This window comes from Chroicocephalus ridibundus, chromosome 12, assembly GCF_963924245.1.
Source record: "Chroicocephalus ridibundus chromosome 12, bChrRid1.1, whole genome shotgun sequence".
Taxonomy (NCBI): Eukaryota; Metazoa; Chordata; class Aves; order Charadriiformes; family Laridae; genus Chroicocephalus; species Chroicocephalus ridibundus.
Genome location: NC_086295.1, coordinates 5735295 through 5755649, shown reverse-complemented (window position 1 = coordinate 5755649; position 20355 = coordinate 5735295). Strand labels below are relative to the sequence as shown.

Below are 20355 nucleotides of genomic sequence, written 5' to 3'. Positions count from 1 at the left end.
TCCCTGATTCTCCCCAGCATTTTATTGAGCAATTAGGACGTTAAAATGAAGAATCTCAAACCCACGCTGCGGACATCCCTATTACTGCTGCCGCGCTGCTGCTGCTTAAAAACGGTAAATTAGAGAATGCCCCCAACTCACTGGGTTTGCCTCAGCCCCGACTCGACGCCGTCAGACCCTCGTCTTGACGTACAGCAAAAGAGGGGCTCGGTATGGCCCCGAGCATCCATCCTGCTGCGGGATTGCTGCCTCTAGGTCTTGTCTTGGCTATTCTCTTTTCTTCCCAGCCTCCAGGCGCTTGCTTTGCCTGAGTTTCTGTACTCAGCACTGGTGAGGCCGCACCTTGAGTATTGTGTCCAGTTCTGGGCACCTCAATACGAGAGAGATCTCGAGGTGCTGGAGCGAGTGCAGAGGAGGGCAACGAAGCTGGTGAAGGGCCTAGAGAAGAAATCTTATGAGGAGCAACTGAAGGAGCTGGGACTGTTTAGTTTGAGGAAGAGGAGGCTGAGGGGAGACCTCATCACTCTCTACAACTACTCGAAAGGACATTGTAGAGAGGTTGGTGCTGGTCTCTTCTCACAGGTCATTAGCGATAGAACAAGAGGGAATGGCTTCAAGCTGCGACAGGGTAGCTTTAGGCTGGACATTAGGAAAAAATTCTTCCCAGAAAGAGTGGTCAGACACTGGAATAGGCTGCCCAGGGACATGGTGGAGTCACCATCCCTGAATGCGTTTCAGAGTCGTTTAGATGTGGTGTTGGGGGATATGGTGTAAGGAAGAACTTTGTAGAGTGGAGTTGATGGTTGGACTCAATGATCCCAAGGGTCTTTTCCAACCTAAATGATTCTATGATTCTCTCAAATCCCGCATCCAGGTCTTCTTGGATTTACCTCTGGCTCCTCACAGCCTTTGGGGCAGCCTGTCCCCTCCCAGCCTGTCCTGCAGCCAAGACCCAGCTGTCCTGGTCAGGGCAAGGTCTGAATCCAGGGAGCCGGGCAGGGATGGGGGTTGAGGGGGTGCTCCCCTGCACAGCCCAGGTGCCAACATCCCTCCAGGAGAGGTTAGGGGATGCGGAGACGCAGAAACTGGCTTTGCTGCATGTGTGACGATGCTCAAGAACAGCAGCACGGGTGTGAGTGCCTTTTCAAAGGGCTCCCAGGAAACTGGCTTTTTAAACACAGGTAAAATAAATGAAAAATGGCGAGCACCTCTCTCATTTCAATGTGGAAGCTAAAATAGATGTTGCTTGCCCCAGTTAAGTAAAGAAGCAACTTCCCGACACAGAGCTGTCGAGCCCAAGGCTCGGTCCCTGCCATTTCTGCCCTTCCCGGATTTGGGTCATTTCAGCCTCTGACCTCGTATCATCACTGGAGATGGCTCGGGAGAACTGCAAAGCATAAAACATCTTCTGGGGCACAGGCAAAGCACTTCGAAATCAATACGAAGTTTTACTCATGGCCTCTAGAGAGATTTCATCACCTGAATTATACGATGGGATAAACGAGATCCCAATCCGGCTGCCACCCTGCGTACCAGCAGCTATTTGTTCGCGGCCGGGCTGAACATCTCCCAGAATTAATTAGAATAATCAATCCTAAAAATGACAAAAGTATTGATTAGCATTTTTGTCTCTTCACAGCCTGGCAGTGCCGTGACTCCGGGAGCGTTGCAGACTGATAAAAAGCAGCCTCAGCTGTGGACGGGGGATGCTTATCCAGTGACACCGCGTAACAGCGAGGGGTTTGTATGCAACGACGGCGTCACCCAAACGCTCCCACGCGCTATTACTTCAGTAATAATATCCTCATCCCTCTTCCTTGCCCTTGTTCAATTTACACAGCGGTTCATTTTTAATACCTGTCTATTTACTACTCTCCTCGACATGATAAGAAAGCAGGAGTGATGGGGAGGGGACCGTCCGCACCCGCCGATGCCAGGTGGGCTGATGGTGGCAGCTGTCTGGGTTTTGGGAAGCTTGGCCCCAGCAGAACCCGGCTGGTCCCAGCCATCCCGGCCGGGGTCTCCCATCCCGGCTGGGGTCTCCATCCTGGCTGGCCCTCGCTGGGCTTGGAGCTGCCTTGCCATAGCACGGGTCCCTGCAGAGACGTCCCTGCCCTGCCTGTGGCAGCAATGATGAGCACTGTCCGCCTTTCCCAAAGGAGCTGAGTAACACGGGCGGCATGTCCAGCCCCATCAAAACACCAGCACAAGCCCAGGGTGGGATGTGTGCGCTGTGCCGGTCGCAGGAGGCTGCGCTCAGCCGCACGTGGTCTGATAACGAGGACTTCCGAAGCCACGGGCTTCTGTGAAACGACAGGTAAAAATCGGTATCCAAAGAGGAATTTGGAAAGCATGCTGCTTCCTCAGTGCGCTGCCGAGGCGAGTGTGTAACGGAGTGATACAACAAATCAGCTCTCGGTAGAGCAGCAAATTGAGCGAGGGAACTGTCAGGCTTTAAATGCTTTTGGAGGTAGATGAGATTTTTGGCTCTCGCGATGAGCTGGGTGCCGTCCAGGCAGGCACGGCCCTCTCCAGGCGCGTGTGCGGGGCCAGGGAGCCGGTGTGCTCGGCTCGCTGGCACAGGGACAGCCAGCCGTGGTGGCTCGCGGGGATGTCGGAGCAGGGGAGGGCACGTCCGTCTGCTCCTTCTCTGGATTTATGCACCACATCGGCTCTGCAGCAAGGGGATTCCCGGAGCCCTTTAAACTCGGCACGGGGCCAGAGAGTTGGGCACGGGTAAATATCGTAACATGAAGAGGTGGGAAAAGTGTCCTGGCTGGGGTGACCTCGGTGACATTCAGGACGTGGCACTGATTGGAGAATGGGGCAAAGCTGGCTGGGTTCACCCAGGATGGATCTTGCAGACCTCCCTCGGTGTCTCTTTATGATAATTACTTTTAAGCCAAAAGGAATGGGATAGACTCAGCTCTTGGGATTTAAGTGAAGCAGTGACAGAAGTGCTACTGGGGAAATTAGTGTTTGAGCTGGAAAAGATGAAGCTTAAAAGAAGTGTAAGGAGATGTAAGAGCAGACAATGGGTAGGACTGGGAGAGGCAACAGGCAGGAGGTCCCAGGGCAGTGCCTGGGGAGCAGGCTGGGATCCATCTTCATTAACACTGCTGTTAATGACCTGGGCAGGAGGAATGCGGCACCATGGGGGGCGGCCAAGACTGCAGCAGCCAGAGAGGAGCTCAGCGGGGCTTGGCTTGGGGATTTGGCAAAAACAAGGCTGAGGGGGGTATGAGTGATGCTCACAAACACTGGGATGGGCAACTGCCCTTTGCTGAGGCGCAGCGTCGTGAGCCGTGACTGCGCCGTGGCTGGGAGGAGGAGGGTGGTTTTCTGGAACGGCTCCTACGTGAGATATTGCTTTTTCTACGATGTCTCTTGATTAGCTCATGATGCGGCTGCCTGGGGTGGTGGGTGGCGCAGGGCCCTGGCCGGGACAGCCCGTCCCTCGCCTGGCTTCACCCACTCCCGGGTGCCCAAACAGGCAGCGCGGCTCGGCGGGATGTGCCGATGGGGACGGGATCCCCGGGGACCCCGGGCGGTTTTGGACGGTGATCGGCGAGGTCGCAGCCAGCTCAGCTGGATCCCCAAGGCTCGGGGACGGCGCGTTCCCAACAAGTGGGGAGGCTGAGCGGGATGACACCACCCTCGCCCATGTACCGGGGAGGGGATAGGATGGGAGTGAGAACTGGAGACCGAGGCATTTCTTTTAACCCCCAAAAAAGGGAGAAGGACTCATTCTGCAAATGGCCACAACCTGGCAGCGGGGGCCAACAGGGCAGGGCACAACAGGGATGAGCCAACAGCGGTTTGAGCAGGGCCATCCTGCTGGCAGTGGGCAGGAGAAGCCAGGCTGTGGCCACAGCCCATGCAGGTGACACGGGAGGCTGTCGGGGTGGCACCGGCTGCCCGTTGGCACTGGGCTGGGGCAGTGGTGGGGAGCCTGGGCGAGCATCCAGCGCCTGGCTATTGGCAGGACACGGCTTTACATTCTGCTCCACAAGAACCGTGCTGGGCGCTTCTCTTTAGATTTATTAATGCTAATAACGTTAGTCCCACCTGAACGAGTGCACGTGAACAACACGCCTGTCGCTGTTGCTCGGCCAGGGCCAAAGCAGCAGCGCAGGCAGAAACACCTCGGCACGGGTTTGCGCTCCCATGGGACGCTCCGAGCACGGCTGCTGACTGCAGGGAACCCTCACCGATGTCCGGAGGCAAACCTGGCGCTGATAAGGATAAATGCACTTTACGTGAGGATTGCTACACACCTAGTAGATTATTAACGAACCTCATGAGGCTCGTGATGGGGTTATTGCCATTCCACAGCGGGGTGAGTGCTAAGTATGGGGAACTGAAGGACTCGGGGACCGAGGGTTGGGCAACAGGTCCCAGTATCCCACCTCCGAGCATGGGATGTCTCATCCAGTTGGTGATTGAGACTTCCACAAAAGCCCCAGCTGGAAGGGACTGTTTTTTACTTGGCATTTGCTGGACTCTCGGTGTGGTGGTTCTCCAGATAAACAATCTGGGGTGGCTTTTCAGAGGGGCAAGATGGTCGGGGACTCTGGAGGTCCCGGGGCAAAGCCAGGCTCGCTGCTGGGGCTTCTTCGGTGGAGTTCTGTGAGTCTGAGTCTTCAGAGGAGAAACTGCTCTGGCTGGAAACCTGGAAGTACTGTGTGGTTTCTGTTCGTTTATCTGCAGATGGACCATGCGTGCCGGGGGCTGAGACAGTCCCGTGGGGCACAGTGGTGGGACATAATGGGTCAGAACTTGGAAAATGTGCCCGGGGAGGCAGAGTGAAGGAATGCCTCTGAAGGGGCTGGCCACGCTCCTGGGCGAGGTGTCCTGCAGCTCCCAGGCGGGCTCCGCTCTCGAGTTTTGTGAGGGGGGTGTCAGCAGAGACACGGCGCTGAAGGGCACCGTCACCCTCTGTCCCCTGCCGGCAGCGGGGCTGTGGGGAGCTCAGCTCCGTCCCCAGCGTGGGGCCAGGAATGCTGCTGGCCCGGGGCTTTCCCCGTCTCGGGGGCTGTCCTGGTCCCTGGGCGTTGGGTTCTGGCTGCTCCACCGCCCCGCGGCCCCCCGACACCGCTGGCTCGGGGCTGGCGGTTGCTTTGCAGACTGGGGCTTCCTTGCAAGGGGCTGCAGACCCTGAGCTGGGGGAGCCAAAGGTGTCTCCCTGCCCATCAGCTTGTGCTCCCCAGGCCTCCTGCAGCTCCGCCAGCATCTCCTCCAGGACCTGCCGGGTCTCCTGGTACTTCTGCCGTGCCTCGGTCCAGGCTGCCAGCCCTTGGCTGCTCTGCATCCTGTGCACCTGAGCCTTCATCTCCTGCAGCTTTTCCAGGGCGAACTCCACCGACAGCTTCTGGAAGGAGCTCTGCAGGCACTGCAGCGCCTGGCCCTCCCCACGTTTTACCCGGGCTGAGCACTGCCTGCAGTCCAGCTTCAGCCCCGTGATCTAGAAAAGAATGCAAGAGCGGCTATTTTCACGGCTGCCCAGCCGGCACCCCGGGTCCTGCAGGAGGAGTGCCCACGCACCCACCTTGCTGGAGAACCGTCTGAGCTCCTGCAGCAGCTCCCGCTCAGCCTGTCGCCGCTCCACCTGCCTGTAGAAGCTCATCAGCTTCGTCCGAAAAAGGGCTGCAGCAACCTGGAAGGGGTCTGCTTCGGGGAATGACACGTCTCGGACCTCAGCCGCCTCCTGACACAGGGCCAGGCCGTGCTGGTACTGAGCCTGCAGGGATGGCAGGAAGGAACAAGCTCCGTGCTCAGGGAATGGTGCTGACCTGCTCCACTGGGACATGCAACGCTACAGGCTTGGGGAAGAGTGGTGGACGGCCAGCTTAACATGAGCCAGCAGTGTGCCCGGGTGGCCAAGAAGGCCAACAGCATTCTGGCTTGTGTCAGAAATAGCGTGGCCAGCAGGAGCAGGGAAGTGATGGTGCCTCTGTACTCGGCACTGGTGAGGCCTCACCTCGAGTGCTGTGTTCAGTTCTGGGCCCCTCTGCACAAGAGGGACATTGAAGTGCTGGAGCGTGTCCAGAGGAGAGCTACCAGGCTGGTGAGGGGTCTGGAGACCAGGGCATATGAGGAGAGGCTGAGGGAGCTGGGCATGTTTAGCTTGGAGAAGAGGAGGCTGAGGGGAGACCTCATTGCCCTCTACAGCTCCCTGAAAGGAGGGTGGAGAGGTGGGTGTTGGGCTCTTCTCCAGGTGAATAATGACAGGACCAGAGGAAATGGTCTGAAGTTGCGGCAGGGGAGGTTTAGATTAGATATTAGGAAGAATTACTTCACTGAAAGAGTGGTCAGGCACTGAACAGCCTGCCCAGGGAGGGGGTTGAGTCACCATCCCTGGAGGTATTTAAGAAACATCTAGATTTGACACTTCAGGGCATGCTCTAGTGGCAGAGATTGTAGTGTAGGTTGTTTGTTTGTGGGGTTTTGGTTTTTTGTTTTTGTTTTTTTTGGTGTGTGTATGGTTGGACTCGATGATCTCAAAGGTCCCTTCCAACCATGAAGATTCTATGATTCTATGTGTGCAGGGTGAGGATCTCTGCAGGTCAGCGCTCAGCATCGCTACCAAAGCTATATGGGAAATGTTTCTGGGCAAGTGAGAAGAAACAAAGACAATGGGGATTCTCCAAACCTCTGCTCTGTCCTGGCTCAGCTCAAAATGCACAAAATGCATCATCCTGTCCTAAGGTCAGTCACTTTGCTCCCCGTGCAGTGCAGGTAATTAAAGGGCCTCTGTATCTAGGGGTATGGGAGGAACAAATCCTTGTCATTATGTTATTTGTTGGCTGATGGATGTCCAGGCTCTGCAGCCCAGCCCTGCGGAAGGAAGGGGGCTGTGAAGGACACGGAGGTCAGGAGGGGTTGGGAACAGCAGCCCCATCTATGATTCCAAAGGCCCAGCCCATTCTGTGATCCCAAAGCGCACCAAGGAGCACCACGACCATCCCCCTCACCAGAGCACGGCTGCCCAAAGACCCCGGCAAAGCTGGACTTGAACACTACAGCTTGACCCAGCCAGCCTGGGGACACCCAGTTTTGCCCGGAAGCCTCGTTCTAAACTTCAGGAATTTGGGCTGACTGCATCAAACTTTGTAATGACATTCGAACATTTCTAATTTGGGATTTTCAGTTTCTGCCAAGCACCAGGCAGGGGCTGGAGCCACCTAACAGCGCTGCTGGCAGCGATACCCTAGGGATGCACGTTACAGAAAAGCCCCCTCCAAACATACTGTTGCCTGGACGAAGAACTCGTTAAATTGCTCAGCAGAGCCCTGGAAGTTGTCGGGGCTCCATTCCTCGGTGCCCATCTCCTGCAGCCGTGCCGCTGCCTCCCCGTCCAGCCAGCATCCCAGCTGCAAGAGAGAGCGGGGCCGAGGGTCAGGCGGGACCGGCCACCGGCACTGGCGCTTCCGCAGCACCTCCCCTTCCTTCCCCGACCAGGGCATCCCGTCCCAGGCACGGTTACACACAGTCACCCCGTAATGAGAATCAAAGCTTGAGCAATCCTGTTATTCTCTGGGCTTCCTCCATCATCAAAAACTGAGGAAATGTGCCTGAAATGCTCAGCCGTGGGAACACCGCAGAGGACAACTTCAACTTGTGGCACCCCAGGGACCCCCAACTCACCTTGCTGAACTCGGCCTCGAGCTCCCGGACCTTTTGGAGGAACTCCAGGTGCTCCAGGCAGCTGTTGGACTGGGACACCAGGTTGTGAAGCTCTTCCTCCAGCTGGCTGTACAGCCCCTCGGCCGACTCCATGCTGGTCCTGGTGGTTGGGGAGGAGAGGGGATGTCAGTGCCGGGTGCTGCCGGGCGAGCTGCCGGCTCCTCCTGAAGACACCGGCCGAGGCAGCTGTCCGGCGGGCAGGAGCCTCTGGATGGGGCAGCTCTCTGGAAGTGGGCGCTGGCATGTGGCCACGCGGGCAGCAAGGAGCCAAAGGAGCAGATGGGCAATGCCCCAGCACGTGCGGCTGGTGAGAGCCCAGCAGGTGCCCGGGGCAGGACCCGACCAAGAGACCTCCCCACTCGCCTCGTGCATCCTCAGAGCCCACCTGGGACACGAGGGCACTCCTTGGGGGGCGCAGGCTCCAGGTCCTGCACACACGGGCTCCGTGCTGCAGCAGAGCACCCACCCCAGCACCTCCCCATCCCACGGAGCAAGCTGGATATCGGGAAAAACGGGACGGGAAAGCGTTGGCACCAGTGTGGCGTGGCCCAGCTGAGAGAAGGGAGCAGAAGGGAGGAGGACTGTGCGAGTGCTGCCTACATGCATGGACCGCCGCCGGACGAGTGCGGCATCGCCGGGGCTTGGCCCCATCTAGTGGCTTTGCCTGAGACGAGCCTGGAGGGCTCACTGCAGGCCTCGCTGAGCAGCCCCGGAGCCTGGCCCTGGGGCAGGAGACCCTCCCGGGGACATGTGCACCTTCCCCAGCCGGGAAATGCTGCAAAAGGCTGTCCGAGACGCGAGCTCCAGGCTCGGAGGGAGTCTGCAGGGCAGGAGGGAGCACGGCGCCGGCTCTGGGGTGCGCTGGAAAGACGCTTGAGGGGACCAGGCTGTCCCTAGAGAGGTGGCTCTGCCGGCCAGCGGAGGATGGAGGTCCCTAGCCTTGGCACCCCTCCCCTGGTGAAGCCACCCCCTCCTACCTGACGTTGGCCGAGGCGCTGAGCCGGGTGGCCTCCCTGCGCAGCCTGGCCAGCACGGCCCCCCCCTCGCGCTGCACACACACCAGCTGCGGGTCGCTCAGCACCCTCTGCATCAGCTCCTGGTGCCTCTTGATGCACGCGGCCGCGTCCTGCGGAGGGAGGGTCAGACACGCGTCTCACCTGGGGCACCACCTGGCAGCGCAGGACGGGCACCTGGGGCTGCACCCCGAGGGACGAGCAGAGGGGACAGGGGACAGCCCCATGGCCACAGCGACTGGTTCAGGAGCGTTTGCACCGAGGCTTTGGGCAACTGGGGCGAAATGTGGCTGTGTGCTGGACCGCAGCCGGGCTCTTTGGAAAGCCCTACAACCTGCCCGTTACCTGTGTCCCCGCCAGCGCGTCGGCGCTCCGCAGCTCCCGGATGCAGCTCTGCAGCAGCTCCGATGCCCGCCTGAGGCCGGCCGTGAAGGGATGCAGTTTCTGCAGGTAGGACACAGAGCAGGTCAGTGGGGCTGGGGTGGGAGGGCAGCCTTCCCGCGAGGAGGAGGAGGAGCAGTGCCAGGCCTGAGCAGGGAATACCATGGGGCACTGGGTTAAAGCTGAGGAGGCAGGGAGCGTGGAGGTGGATGGGCAGTTACAGGCAGGAGCCGGCAGAGACAGGCAGGAAGGGGTTGCCCTCCTGCGCTGAGCTCTCCTTTGCCTTCCCCTCTCCTGGGTTTTCCTGTCGCTTTTCCGGGGACGTCTGTGAGACACGGAAGGCGCGACGGGGATGGAAGGGCACCGTGGGAAGGTGAGGCGATGGCAAATGGCGTGATAACAGACACCTGGAAGAATTGAACCCACTCGCCGTGGCAGTAGGGGAAGGTGCCGTCCAGCTCCTGTGTCAGCTGGGAGCTGTCGACGTAGCGGCCCAGAGCCTTCAGCGATGCCAGGGTCTCCACCTGCGGGGCACGGGGATCATGAGTGCCGCAAGACCGTGCCAGGTCCCTCCCCAGAAACATCCCCAGGGACAGCCTGGAGCAGGGGGCATAACCCCCTCCTGTCCCAAAGCCACCCTGCCCCGTTAAGCTGTGTGGCGTGGTGGCCCTGGGAATGCTGCGTGCTGGCGGGGCTGAGCACGCCGTGTGGCAGCTCCGCTCAGAGCATCTCCTGGCGGCTCCGTGGTGTTTGAATGCACGGGAGATCGCTGGCACTGCAATAATCTGCCACGACAGCCAAGCTAGGTGATGAAGCTCATTAATATGTCACATTATATTAATTAAACCCAGCAGCACTAAAAGAACAATAAACCCTTTTGAGTTTAGATTTATTATCCCAGTGCCTGTGCCCAGCCACTGGAGGTAACTGGGGAAGCATTTGGTTGCCCTGGGGCAGCTTTTACTTGCCTCCACGGTCCAGTGAACCCAAGGGCTTCACCCCGCACCCAGTGTGATGGGGACCTGCCCCAGCAAGGTCCTGCTCTGCCCAGGGTCCCCGAGCAGGGGACCTGGGGTCTCCAGGTGAGGGGACAGAGGGTCCCCCAAGGTGGGAGGCTCCTTTCACCCTGGCTCTGTTCCCACAGGAGACAATGCAGGGACACGAGGAGGGGACAGAGACAGGCTCACCTGCACCCCAGGCAGCTTCTCGCGGTGGGCAGCCAGCTCCTTCTCGGCCAGCAGCAGCACGGTGTGGATGCAGCCCGGCGAGACACTCTGCGGGAGGCAGGGAAGAGTCACCCCAGCAAACCCCACGGCGCAGCCCCCCCGGTTTCCCACAGTCACGCCGGGGCCCAGTTGCCTGAGTCAGCCGAAGCCAGTGAGCTCATTACAAAGGAAGAGGCTCCTGAGCTCCCGGATATGGGAAATAGAAATGGGTCGCTCAAGCCATAACCCCGTCCCCATCCACCAGCATTCCGGCAGAACGGACCCAAGGACAAAGCCTCGTGAGCAAACCCTCCGCTCGCACCAGCCATGCTTCTCCACACAGGAAGCACTGGGATTGGCACAGGGTTTATGGGACAGGCTGCAGCCAAGCCCTGAGCAGGCAGAGGTACAGGGCACTGAGGCAGGGAGAACCTCACGGCCCCCGGGACAGCGCGGGGCACACCTGCAGCATTGCCTTGGCACAAGCATGGAAACCCTGCCAGGATGAATCGACCATTGCTGTGGAGCCAACTTCCAGGTGAGCTCAGCTAGCGGGATGCTGAAGGGGTTGGGGGCACACCATGGTGCTGGGTGATAAAGGAGCCAAGGAGAGATCCCGTGGGGCTGGAAAGGGACCTTTGGTCCCAAACTGTGGGTGCCTGATGGCTGATGTTTGAGGAGCTGGAGAGATGCAAGCGCCGTGTGTGAGCTTGGTTTGGGGGCTGGGGGAAATGGGGTCTTTGTGCTCTGTTGGGGGACAAGTCTGTGCTGCTGCAGATGTGCTCAGAAGTTAGAGAATTATCAGCAACTTTGTGAACAAAGTGGCAGTTTAAGCGCTGCCAGACGTACAGGGAGCCAGGACTGGCCTCTGGGGAGGAAGCAGCAAGAGGGACATGGGTGTTCTAGATCAGTGCATTGCGGTCCAGCCGCAGGCAGCCGAGAGCTGCCTCGGTAAATCTGCACCACGATGTTTATCGGTAAAATCTGTGAGCAAGATAAAAACCATGGCCCCAGGCATGGCAGCGCTGGGGGCTGCTGGAGAAGCTGCTGCGAGTCAGGGGATCGTACTGGGCGGCAGGCGCAGGGGAGGCTCTGAAGGGCCCCCAAAGGGTGACAGTACTCACTCCCGGGCAGGGACCCCCCTCCCAGCAAGTCCATGGCAGAGGAACGTGGAGCCTGGTGTACCTGGACAGAGCGGAGGGCCGCGAACAGGACAGGAGCGGGCGGCTGCTTCCTAGCATCCACCACGACGGTGAGCCCGCCGTCCTTCGCTTCTCGCCTAGCAAGGGGAAATAAAGCAGGAGGCAGATCGCACTGGTTAGAAGCGACATGTGAAGTGGGGGTCCCTCCCTTCGGGCAGGACCCGCTTGAAACCCTCTCCCGAAGCCCTCTCCCAAAGGCCTCTCCCATGGCTCCGCAACCCCGGGCAGTAGGGTAAGCGCAGGCAGGAACTGGCAGCTGCAGGCAATGGCCTCATCCCCATGAGATGCCCCAGCCCTTCACTAACACATGCCTTCAGCAGAGGCACCGCACAGTGTCTTCAGCGGGGACAGTGGACTCGTGGGGACGGTGCAGGCTGTGCCCAAACCAGCATGTGTGGGATGCTGGGCATCCATCCTGGCTTGGCCCGGGGGCTGCCTAAGGGACCACTAAGCTGGGAAGCAGCCGGGGGACCTGGCAGGTCCTCCTGGCCCTTACCTGGGGAGGGAGCAGAGGTAGAGGACGAGCCTCGCCAGCTCGGCAGCCGAGCACCACGCAGCCCCCCAGGCACTGCCGCTGGTGGTCACCTGCAGAAGGGCCCTGCCCATCCTGTCCGAGCTCCCTGTGGGGAAAGGGACAAGTGATCCCTCCAGCAGCCACCCACCAGCTGCAAGCCCCAGTGCTGAGCAACCTCCCAGAGGGGCCGGGGCTTCCATTGGCCTTGCTGCCGCTTGCCAAGCGGGGATGGCTGCCAAGGGGTGCGGGAGCGGGCTCTGCCCCATTGTGGCTCGGCGGGCTCAGCCCTGGTTAATACTGTGCAGCTATGGCAGCACAGTGGCCACCTCGGTGCCACCCTCCTGCCACCATGGTGCAGCCTCTCCCGGCCCCTCCAGAGGGGCAGCAACAGCCCGCGAGGGCTCTCAGCAGAACGCCAGCCCTGGAAATGCCAGGGCAGAGCTGCTGGTGACGTTTTTCCCAAAAAAGAGATGGGTTTTGTCACTGTTTTTCAGCGTTTGGGAAAAGGAAGAAGCCAAATATTTAGTGTTTGGCAGCTAAAAGCTGAACGGCTTCATTGATGAGGAATGGTGTGGGAGGGCTCAGTGCAGCTGGGAACCGGGGCAGCTGCTCAGAGCAGACTGCTTGGTTTTATGTTTTTAATTGTTTTTTTGCCCAGCTGAAAGGATATTTTCCGCCTGGGGGCTTTCTGGCCTCCAGCAAAGCCCTGAAACCTTCCTCCGGAAAACCCTCTCCAGCAGCACGTTTTCCCTCTGGAGGACTCTCCCGACACCCCCCCGAGGGTCCCGTGGTACCTGGCAGGCACACGATGCCTGAGCGCAGCAGCCCAGCATGCAGGTCCTGCCAGGCCGGTGGCTCCCGGCCAGAGGTGCCCTTGTTGGGCGCAGAGGGACCGTTCTTACAGCCCGTGCTTTCCAGGGACCGCTCCTCCATGGTGGCAGTGGCTGCCGCATCCGTACCTGCCCGTGGGGACAGAGGAGAGAGGAGCTAGTGACACCCAACGAGGCAGAGAAATGCAAAAGCCCCCGCAGAGTCCGGGCAGGTGCCACAGCCCTGCTCGGACTGTACCTTTCCCGGCTGGCTTGGCTCTGCCCATCCTGGGCGAGTAGATGGCAGACATCCTCTTCCAGGCTCCTTCGTGCTGGCTGGTGGCTCTTTCGTCCCCGGGGGCCACCCCGAGCCGTGGGCCCTTCAGGAAGGAGAACTTGTGGCTGGAGCCCGGAGGGAGCCGGGGGCTGCCCTGCCGCGCCAATGCCTCCACCTGCGCCCCGGGACTCGCTCGGCGGGGATGGCGGGCAAGGACTGTGGGGCTGCTAGCCCCCGTCCCGAGCTGCGCAGGGGTCTCATGAGGGGTGGCAGGGGGCGGTTTGGGGCCAGGGCTGGGGCCATCTGGCTCCTCCAGGATGGCTGCCATCAGTCCGAAGCTCACCGGGTTCTGCAGCGCGGCCAGGTAGGAGTCGCGGTGGCGGCACCGTGGGCTGTGTGGCCCTGGCTCCTGGCTCAGCTTCCTCCCCAGGCACGGGGTGCAGGGACCCTCCTCGGAGCTCGGTGTCCCCCGGCAGGGCCAGGCATCTGCCCTTGTCCCCCCATTCACCCAGGGGAGCGTCGCCTCGGCCCCAGACCCCATCAGCCCCGCTGGGCAGGCAGGTGGCAGGGACCTGGCCAGGAGGTCCAGCTGCTCCTGGGAGAGCTCCAGCAGGTCCACGTACTCCCCCTCCAGGTTCTGGCTGATGATCTCGTAGAGGCTGGGCATGGCCAGCATGGTTGGCTTCTTCCGCAGCCCAGCCTGGTCCACTTTGATCAGTCCTGGGTATCTTCCCTGGCTTGACTTTCGAGAGGTGACCTTGCAGCCTGGGATGGTGCCCGCAACGTTGCCATAGGATGCCGGGATGTCTGCTGTGCTGTGGGGCATGGGCGTGCTGGGTGCTGCTGGCTCGGCCGCAGTTTCAGGAGCGGGACCATGCCATGTGCCTGCAGGTGTGTGGTCCGCACCGGCCTTGGGTTTGTCGATGAACTCCGGCGTGGCAATCTTGCTCCATGGCAGCGGGGTGATGCCGTTCTCGGTGGCCACCAGGCAGGTGTGCAGGGGGGTTCTGTCCCGGTTGCCATTGATCTCCTCCAGCCACTCGTTGGTGAAGAGCAGCGCGTAGGCGGCCTCAGGGACGGGCGTCTCCTCCACCGTGCGCAGGTCGTGGGAGAGGTGCTTGACGGTGATACGCGCCGAGTGCTCCTCGCAGGGCTCCGCTTGCAGGTAGAAATCCCCGGGGCGCAGTAGGAGGGGGTTGAGCGGCGCGAGGTGGACGACCACTTTTTCGTGAAGACACAAGGGCCAGCCTTCATGAAGAAAGATGCAGTTAAAGTAGGGAGCCTGGCAGGGAGGAAGAACACAGCGCGTGAACAAGAGCTCCCACCGGCTCCGTACCCTCCCAGCTGGCCCCATATGCTCTCACTGCCTGGCTCTGTACTTCCTACAATAGGCACTTTAGAGCCTGGTGACTGGATTGTCCCTGAGCTGAGCCACAGCAAGATCCTGCAAGCCCACCCCAAGCCCGCGGCCGTTCCCGGGGTGCTGAGTGCTCCCCACATGCTAACAGAGGGGAAACCCCCACTGGAGCCTCTCCAGGGGTGAGGCAAGGTGACCTGGGAATCCTCCTGCTCTTATCCTGGGGACTGCATGTGCCAGGCTCTGTGCTGCAGCTACCCAAGGAGCACATCAAGGTCCCATCTGTGGGGAGGGGACGGGGACAGGGAGGGGGACAAGCAGAGGGGTAGCCTGGCGCAGGGCATGGCCGTGCAGGGTGTCAGGCGTCAGGGCAAAGTCCCCATGGCCAGGAGCAGGACGCAGGGCACCATGGCACGGGGGGCGTGCGGGCTTACACAGGCTGCCTGCCGCACGTGCTCGAAGAGGCGCTTGGCCGGGATGAGGAACTGGAGCAGGCAGCAGAGCCCATCTCCCCGGTAGCTGGTCTCCAGCAGCCGGAACACCTGGCCCAGGACTGTGGGGGCCGTGGCTTCGAAAGGCGGGTAGAGGGCCTGGAGGGCACTCTGCACCGCCGCGTCCAGTGACCCGGCGTCCTGCGGGAGGAAAGCATTGTTAGTGGGGAGAGTGGCCCGGCAACGGGACGCCATCACCCCCTGCGGAGCATGTGCCCACCATCCCACGCTGCCGGGTCCCTGATACACCCATGCTGGCAACGCCGCGGAGCCTTGAGGGGCTTCCAACCTTCCTGGGCTGGAAAGTGCGGGGAGCCACTGGGTGTAGAGCACACCAAGCACCGCACAGACAGGGGACGTGAGCATGGCCGGGTCCGGTTCCCAGCATTGGGCTGTGGTTTAAGGAGCCTGAGATGAGCCCCGAGCACATCCTGCTGCCCCACTCGGAAATGCCGTCCATGCGGAGGTGGAGAAGCCGCAGCAGCCAAGGGGTTAAGGCGAGCCAGACATGGAGCGTGGGGATGTGCCGGGCTCAGCAGCAGCTCGCTGTAGGAATGCAGCGGATGGGAGGAAGGACAAACATCGGAAGATGGATAGGGTGTTTTGGTTCAGACTCATCGCTGAATTCGCCGAACTCAAAATTAGTCCTCCGAGCGTTTTCTGCGAAGCGCTCTGCCGGGCTACAGCCCCCTCTCCTGCGCCGCTTCCCGACTGCGGTGAGGATGCTGGTTTCATGCCACGCGTAAACTGGCGGTTCTGAGTTTGCTCTTCCAGCTTTGCAGGAGATGTCAGCTGTGCAGACCCGGCTGGTGCAGTGGGTACATGGAGGGAAGCCATCAGACGGCTCCCATTAAATCCCAGCTGCGTTACAGGCAGTGCGGAGGTGACTACAGACATGGCTGCCAAAAGGAGCCCATTGGCGAGCGGGAAAGACAGAGACTTCTCCAACTCCTTGGCAGGTATTTCTGCAGGAGAAACTCAGATAAACAACAAATCACGCTGGGGATGGCGGCGGGGGGGGTGCAAATGGCACCTTTTCTGTTGGAATTGGTGCTGCTGTGGGACATATGCAGGTTTGTGCGGGGTCAGGCCCAGCCTGGCTGGCCGGGGATCTGCTGCTCTGCAGCAGGGCCTCTCTCCTCCTCCTCCTCCTCCTCCTGCAGAGTGTGGTGGGTTACCTCCGTCAGCCGCCAGGTACAGAGGAGCCCCTATATCTGCCACCAGCCGCAGCCCACGCCAAAGCCAAGCTCATCACCTGGGGCTGGGCTCCAGATGTCACGGCAGAGGGACCCCAGCGCCGCAGGCAGCCGCTGGGGAGTGGACGCAGGGATGAGCATCGTCCCAGCAGCCGGGGCAGCAGCCAGGTCCTGTGCCTGGGGCAGCCATGGCTTGCTGTTGTCCTCGTGCTCCTGCACGGGCACCCAGAAATGAGGTGGGATTATCTGAAGGTGGGGTTAGCTGCCTGAAACTAATTCCCACCTTCAGCTAATCCCTGGCCTGGAAGCCCATAGAGAGACAAAGTGGACTCAGTTAATTCAGCTTAATTACTTTTAATGCTCTTTAGCTAAAGCACTTTGCAGTCACGCTTTGGTTAATTCTTCTTGGCTTTTTCTCCATTGTCTCCACACAGAGATCTCCTGCCCTGGCAGGAGAAGCCACGGGGCCTGGGCAGAGCAGGAGGACAGCAAGGCCATTCTCAGGGACCTGATTCCGCTGCCAGCCTTTCTGCTGTTGGACACCTGTCTTCTCACACTTGGTCCTGCTTTGCACACCAGGGCATCGGCTCTCCCTAGGAGGGACGGGAGACCTTGTTCTGGAAAAGCCCTGCTGCAGGGTAAAGCCCAGCTCCCAGGCACCGAGTCCGGCCGGGTGTCCGCCACCTTCACGCTGGGCACCACCGAACTCGGCTCCTTCCCTGTCCCCACACAGAGGCGAGGAGCCGCTGCCTGCAACAGCAAAGGGGGATCTGTGCAGCTCCCGGTGCTGCCAGGAGAGATGGACCAGCCCTGCCTGTCCTGCCTCTGCCAGAGCCAGCTGCCCAGAGTCACCCCTGCACAGCCCTGGCACGTGCAACCAGCTCCCTTGAAACCGAACGGAACTCTTCCCAGCTGAGCTCATGGCGCATCGATAAAAAAGCAAATGAAAACAGAAAGAGAAGCCAGGTCCCCCGAGACTGGGGCCGCTGGGGGTCAGCTCCGGGCAGGCTGTGGCCACGGGGTGATGGGCAGCCCCAAATCCGGCCATCCTCCAGCTTGGCCGTGCCACCGCGGCAGAGAGGTGCAGACCACGGTCCGACGAGGCCAAGGCGCACGCTTCCAGAAGCCCCATCCCACACGCACCATCTCTCGCAACACCATCCCCCCAGACCCCGGAGCAGCCGCCCCTGGCACACGCAGCCAGGCATCGCCCAGTCCCGCACCCTGGCGGCTGGGGAGAAATGCCTGGAATTTGGGTAAACCGTCTGGGACAAACTTGGGGTGTCTGGGGGAGGGGACAGCCCTGTTGCAGGGGGGGGAAAAAAGAAATGTCTTCCAAACCACCATCAAAACCCGACAGCAAAGGGATGCCCCAGAGGATGAATGGACTGAATAAACAAAGCCGCTCCCCTGTCAAAGGAATAAAAACGCCAGGACTTTATCCAGCAGCAGGGACAGCGTGAGCCAGCGTCAGGAGAGAACTGACTGATGGAGGCACCAGACACAGCCTGGGTTGTGCTGGGGAGTATTTTGGCCTGGAATGACTAAACATGTTTTCATTGAGTGTCACAAAGCACTTCATCACCGGGGGAGGTTTTGGGGTAACCACGGCGCAGTGGTGCTGCGTTAGTGGGAGAAGCTGAGGCCAGGCCGGCCGGGGAGCCATTAGAAATCCAAAAGCAACCAATTAGCCCCCGTCCCCCCGCCAGCTGCGAGGGAGCGCAGAACCGAAACAAAAGGCATTAGAGAGCATAAGGAGATTTACATTTGCAAAGCTATTTCCATTTTAATAAGGCAAAGTGCTGTTAAATAGAGATTGATATTTCTCCCCAAATACCCATATTTTTTAAAGTGGTTTACACCAACAAGATGAGCTGGGCTTTGGTGTTTTGGTGCTGTAAAGTTGTTTAACTCGTACCCAAAGCCACAGGGTGACTCAGCTCCATCTCCTTTCTCCCCGCTGCTCAGGAAGGAGCGAGTTTTGAGCGCCAGGACCAGCCCTGAATAACAATTCCTCTCCCTGTCTCGCTGTCAGCAACTTTGGCAGGGCACGATGCAAACGCTAACGAAGAGCCCCAGCCCGGCGGGGTGGGAGGCCAGTGCTCAGCGCAGCATCGCCCAGGAACCCGGGGCAACGGCGCATGACGGCTGCAGTGACAACCGAGATGGCCAGCCCAGGGACGATGCGCCGAGCATCCCGTACCCGCGTGCCAGGCACGGTTCACGCAGCAGCACCCACTTGCTGCACCCCAGCTCCCTGCCAAACTTGGCAGGGAAGTTTTAAGCATCGCGGGCTGCAGCCCCACACGCGTCTGCCCGAGCGGCCGACGGCCACCTCCGCCTTCGCACCCGACCTCCGCCATCGCTCCCGACGCCCACCCCATGCTCGGGAGGGCTGGGGGCCACAGGTGGTCGCGGGGGCCGGCAGCGAGCAGGGAAGGTCAGCGGAAAGGATAGGAAAGCAGAAGGAATTACCATGTTGGATAGGAAAGCAGAAGGAATTACCATGTTTACTGGGAAGTGGCAGAGGGTCCCGGGGGGGCCCCGCGGCACCCAACTGTCCCTTCCCTCTTCTTTCCTGGGGGGCCGAGCGCTTCCCTACCGCCCCGGTTCTCCCGCCCGGTGCCGCTCGCCGGTCCACGGGCGACTCTTCCCCGGCCGCCGGCGCCTCCCCGAGCGGCGAGCGGGGGCGGGCAGCCCCGGCCCCATCGGCCCCGGCCCGGCTCCCTCCGCCCGCCGCGCCTCTTCTGGGGAGAAAAAAAAAAAAAAAGGAAAAGAAAAAAAAAGGAAAAAGAAAGAAAAGGCGAAGAAAGAGCGAGCGCGGCGGGGCGGGCCGGGGGAGGGGGCTGGCGGGGGGCGGCTCGGGCAGCGCCCGGCTCCGCTCCCGTCGCTGCGAGAGCCGCCGGGACGGAACGGGGGGGTCGGGACGGGACGGGACGGGACGGGACGGGACGGGACGGAACAGAACGGAACGGAACGGGGGGTCGGGGCGAGCAGCCGCCGTGTGTTCCCGCGGCGGTGGCTCCTCCCGGGGAGCTCCCCCCGTGCTCCCCGCCCGGTGCCCCGAAGCGGCGGGGAGGTGGGGGGGAGTCGCGGCGCCGGCTCCGTCCCCTGGAGTTGGGGGCCGGGGGGGCGGGGGGGAGAGTGTGTGCATGGCGGTGGGTGTTTTCAAAACCTCCGGATTAAAAAAAACCCGGTGGGTCCTGCCCGGACTCCCCCCACCCCTCCCCGGCACGGTGCCGGGCAGGGTCGCTCCGCCGCCCCCCGGCCCCCGGAGCAGCCCCCGCTCCCGGCTCGGGGGATCCTTCACGGCAGCGGGAAAAGGCAGAGCTGCGTGTGTGCACACATGCAGGCACGCAGCATCGGTGGTGGCTTCCCTGTTTTTAAACAAACACAGGCCCTGTCAGGGCTGGTTTGTATTCGGAACAGAACACTGAGCGCGGCTCCGAGTTCTCGTTTCTGAATTGGCCTAAAAGAAAAGTGTCTCTTATGGCTCTTGGGATGTTTCAGCGATGGAAAGTACCTCCTTGAAGGCTGAACTGTGTGAGTTAACAACCAAAAGTCATACAAAAACAATCAGCGTGAGAGCCAAAGCCACAGATTTGGTCTATCCTAACGCAAACTGCTGCTGCTCAGCACGGCTCTTCAATCCCTGGGCACGGTGTCCAGCGCTCCCGGACCCTCTGCTCCCTGCTCAGGCTGAAATCATGTTCACCGTCATGTTCATGGGCACGGGCTCAAGGATGGGACTAGGGCTGGGACATGGGACAGGACCAGGGACGGGTGGGATGGCCACAGCGTGGGCTGCAAGCCGCCGGGGCAGTCTGGATAACGAACATTCGGCCAGGGGTTAGCGAGCGGCCAAAGGACACGCTGTGAAAACAAGCCGAGACGGGAGGAGGTACAGCTGGGCTGCTGGCTTGTTTGGAGGGAGGACGGCGCCAGGGAGGGCTTTGCGTTCGCTTCCCATTTCCTTGGGAGCTAGCAAGAGCCCTTTCGTCGCCAGTACAGATCACGAGTGCTGTAAGGGCTCAGGCACCGGTGGTTGCGCAGGGTGGGCAGAGGTTGGGCTGTGGGGAGCGGGGCTGGAGTGCTCAGCTGCAGCCCATCGCACGACTTCAGACCCACTGGAACCACCACAGCTCCATGCAGGGCTGTCCCTCAGCTCAAACCCAGCCCAAGCCATCTGCCCAGGAGCCCTCATGCAAATTGGGGCCCGCTGGG

General features: G+C 60.7%; 2 protein-coding genes across 5 annotated transcripts; one reads left to right on the top strand and one right to left on the bottom strand.

Moving 5' to 3' along the window:
* Window positions 1-1661: 1661 nt before the first annotated feature.
* KIAA1755 (KIAA1755 ortholog) lies at window positions 1662-18875 on the bottom strand. Of its 2 annotated transcripts, XM_063349638.1 has the most exons (15): window positions 18637-18875; window positions 14879-15076; window positions 13431-14369; window positions 13070-13190; window positions 12796-12960; window positions 11984-12107; window positions 11471-11564; window positions 10268-10354; window positions 9488-9604; window positions 9045-9143; window positions 8664-8812; window positions 7648-7786; window positions 7251-7373; window positions 5549-5740; window positions 1662-5464 (listed from the first exon to the last, which is right to left on the bottom strand). In XM_063349638.1, exons 1-15 carry the CDS (start codon window positions 18637-18639, stop codon window positions 4484-4486), a joined length of 3531 nt encoding a protein of 1176 aa, XP_063205708.1. In that variant the 5' UTR covers window positions 18640-18875; the 3' UTR covers window positions 1662-4483. The 2 variants fall into 2 exon arrangements, with proteins under 2 accessions (XP_063205708.1, XP_063205707.1); XM_063349637.1 differs by having other exon boundaries at window positions 13070-14369.
* LOC134522228 (uncharacterized) lies at window positions 9024-18589 on the top strand. Of its 3 annotated transcripts, XM_063349640.1 has the most exons (5): window positions 9024-9149; window positions 10225-10823; window positions 15808-15894; window positions 16566-16769; window positions 16865-18589. In XM_063349640.1, the coding sequence occupies exons 2-5, from the start codon at window positions 10790-10792 to the stop codon at window positions 17389-17391; spliced, it is 852 nt and encodes a 283-aa protein (XP_063205710.1). In that variant the 5' UTR covers window positions 9024-9149; window positions 10225-10789; the 3' UTR covers window positions 17392-18589. The 3 variants fall into 3 exon arrangements, 1 of the variants encoding a protein (XP_063205710.1); XR_010072973.1 differs by having other exon boundaries at window positions 15710-15894; window positions 16566-18589; XR_010072974.1 differs by lacking the exon at window positions 15808-15894 and having other exon boundaries at window positions 16566-18589.
* Window positions 18876-20355: the final 1480 nt, after the last annotated feature.

Bases quoted from the DNA above. Each gene is read 5' to 3' on its own strand.
- LOC134522228 (XM_063349640.1), top strand. From the start codon at position 10,790: ATGAATCGACCATTGCTGTGGAGCCAACTTCCAG. The intron at 10,824-15,807 runs GTGAGCTCAGCT...GCTGCGTTACAG, and splicing joins GCTGTGGAGCCAACTTCCAG to GCAGTGCGGAGGTGACTACA. The intron at 15,895-16,565 runs GTATTTCTGCAG...GTCTCCACACAG, and splicing joins CTTCTCCAACTCCTTGGCAG to AGATCTCCTGCCCTGGCAGG.
- KIAA1755 (XM_063349637.1), bottom strand. The intron at 10,355-11,470 runs GTACACCAGGCT...TGCCTCCCGCAG, and splicing joins CGGCCCTCCGCTCTGTCCAG to AGTGTCTCGCCGGGCTGCAT. The intron at 7,787-8,663 runs GTAGGAGGGGGT...CCCAACCACCAG, and splicing joins AGCGCCTCGGCCAACGTCAG to GACCAGCATGGAGTCGGCCG.